This window comes from Camelina sativa, chromosome 18 (genome assembly GCF_000633955.1).
Source record: "Camelina sativa cultivar DH55 chromosome 18, Cs, whole genome shotgun sequence".
Taxonomy (NCBI): Eukaryota; Viridiplantae; Streptophyta; class Magnoliopsida; order Brassicales; family Brassicaceae; genus Camelina; species Camelina sativa.
This window is the reverse complement of record NC_025702.1, coordinates 2,282,639-2,284,779: the sequence shown is the minus strand read 5'-3', so window position 1 is coordinate 2,284,779 and position 2,141 is coordinate 2,282,639. Positions and strand designations below refer to the sequence as shown.

General features: G+C 35.0%; 1 protein-coding gene across 1 annotated transcript; it reads left to right on the top strand.

The window, feature by feature from the left end:
- LOC104760313 (senescence-specific cysteine protease SAG12-like) lies at positions 254-1,874 on the top strand. Its single transcript, XM_010483217.2, has 3 exons — positions 254-695; positions 871-1,131; positions 1,387-1,874. Exons 1-3 carry the CDS (start codon positions 254-256, stop codon positions 1,710-1,712), a joined length of 1,029 nt encoding a protein of 342 aa, XP_010481519.1. The 3' UTR covers positions 1,713-1,874.

Genomic DNA, 2,141 nt, shown 5'->3' with positions numbered 1-2,141 from the left:
ACAAATTAAAACTTGACTTCAGTTTGATACTGTACAGAAAAAATAAACTACGTAATAAACATCAACCATCAGTTAGTTATGTATAAATGTATGAGATCATTACTTCTAAACCAAAAATGCTTTGATTTGGATCGGTCACTACATGTGAAGATTACCAATTACATCCAATCTTTTTTTCACTATAAAACCCCATCTCAATACCCTTTTGGAATAATCAAACTAGTACCAAGAATCATTTTACTTTCCTAAAGCAATGGCTTTTAAACTGATGCAAATATGTTTATTGGTCTCTCTAATTCTATCAATATGGTTTTCCATCGCTCTTTCTCGTCCACTCGAAAATGAACTCATCATGCAAAAGAGGCACATCGAGTGGATGACTAAACACGGCCGCGTTTACGCGGATATGAAGGAGAAAAACAATCGCTACGTTGTGTTCAAAAGCAACGTTGAACGTATTGAACTCTTGAACAGCATGTCTGCCGGTAGACCGTTCAAACTTGCGGTAAATCAGTTTGCTGATTTAACCAATGACGAGTTCCGTTCAACGTACACTGGTTATAAAGGACTCTCGACTTTGTCTAGCCTAGGCCAAACGTTTAGGTACCAAAACGTTTCTTCTGGTGGTTTGCCCATCTCTGTTGATTGGAGGACGAAAGGAGCTGTGACCCCTATCAAGGATCAACGCAGTTGCGGTATAAACTAGATCTTTATTCATAATTTTTTTACATCTTTATAATATTTTGCTATGTTTTCATTTTGTTTCATACCATTTTATTGAGATAGTATATGTTGTTACGGGTTATCCAATAGTATATATACATGAAAATATTTATGATGGTGACACTAACGAAGTCATATTTTGTGTAGGATGTTGTTGGGCGTTTTCAGCGGTAGCGGCTATTGAAGGAGCAGCTCAGATAAAGAAAGGCAAACTTATCTCTTTGTCTGAACAACAACTTGTGGACTGCGACACAAACAATTTTGGCTGCGAAGGCGGTTTAATGGACACCGCCTTCGAGCACATAAAGGCGACCGGCGGTTTAACAACTGAATCAAATTATCCTTACAAAGGAGAAGATGGTAGTTGCAATTCCAAAAAGACCAACCCGAAAGCAACTTCTATCACAGGTTTCACTTTTAGCCGAACAGAACCAAAATCTGCTTATAAACAAAATTGGTTTTTCATTTTAACAGCCATAATCAGAAAAACCAAATTAAAAAGTAAAAAATACATTTATATTAATTAAGTCAAGGTAACATAATTTCTTTTTTTTTCATAAAAATAATTAAGTTAAATTTTAATCAAAAAACAAGCCCGAAATTCATTAGCCAAATATGTTGAACTTATTAATCTTGACATGGTTACACATCGTATATACATAGGTTATGAGGATGTTCCCGCTAACGACGAGAACGCACTGATGAAGGCAGTCGCACACCAACCAGTTAGCGTTGGAATTGAAGGAGGTGGTTTTGATTTCCAATTCTACTCGTCTGGTGTGTTCACTGGAGAGTGCACTACGTATCTTGATCACGCAGTGACTGCTATCGGATATGGTGAATCTACGAACGGATCGAAGTATTGGATCATCAAGAACTCTTGGGGAAAAAAGTGGGGAGAGAGTGGATACATGAGGATTCAAAAAGATGTCAAGGCTAAAGAAGGATTATGTGGTCTTGCCATGAAAGCTTCTTACCCTACCCTATGATATCAAATCCGGTTCAGTACCCGGTTATGCTTTTAATTGTGTATTTGCGTGTGCGGTTTATGTCTATAAATAATCTGAATTGTTTGTGTAAGAAAAAATTGTATTCAGAATTTCAGATGGTTGTATGCATTTAGTGAAATTGTAATTACGTTTATCATGTGATGCAAAAAGATTTGATAATTTCGAAACATTTCTTTTACATATAAGTCGATAAATTTGGACGGTATTAGCTAGGGGTAATTTGAAGCATATACACAATAAGATTTCACTGAGTGAAATTGAAAAATTGATAAGAAATGAAAGTTTAGATTTTTTCTAATAAACAAAAAATTCAGATATCTAATGGTAAAAATAATATCAGTTATCAGTTTATTTTGTTTTTTGGCAAGTATAGAATACATGCCAGAAAAATAAAATAATGTTTTTATG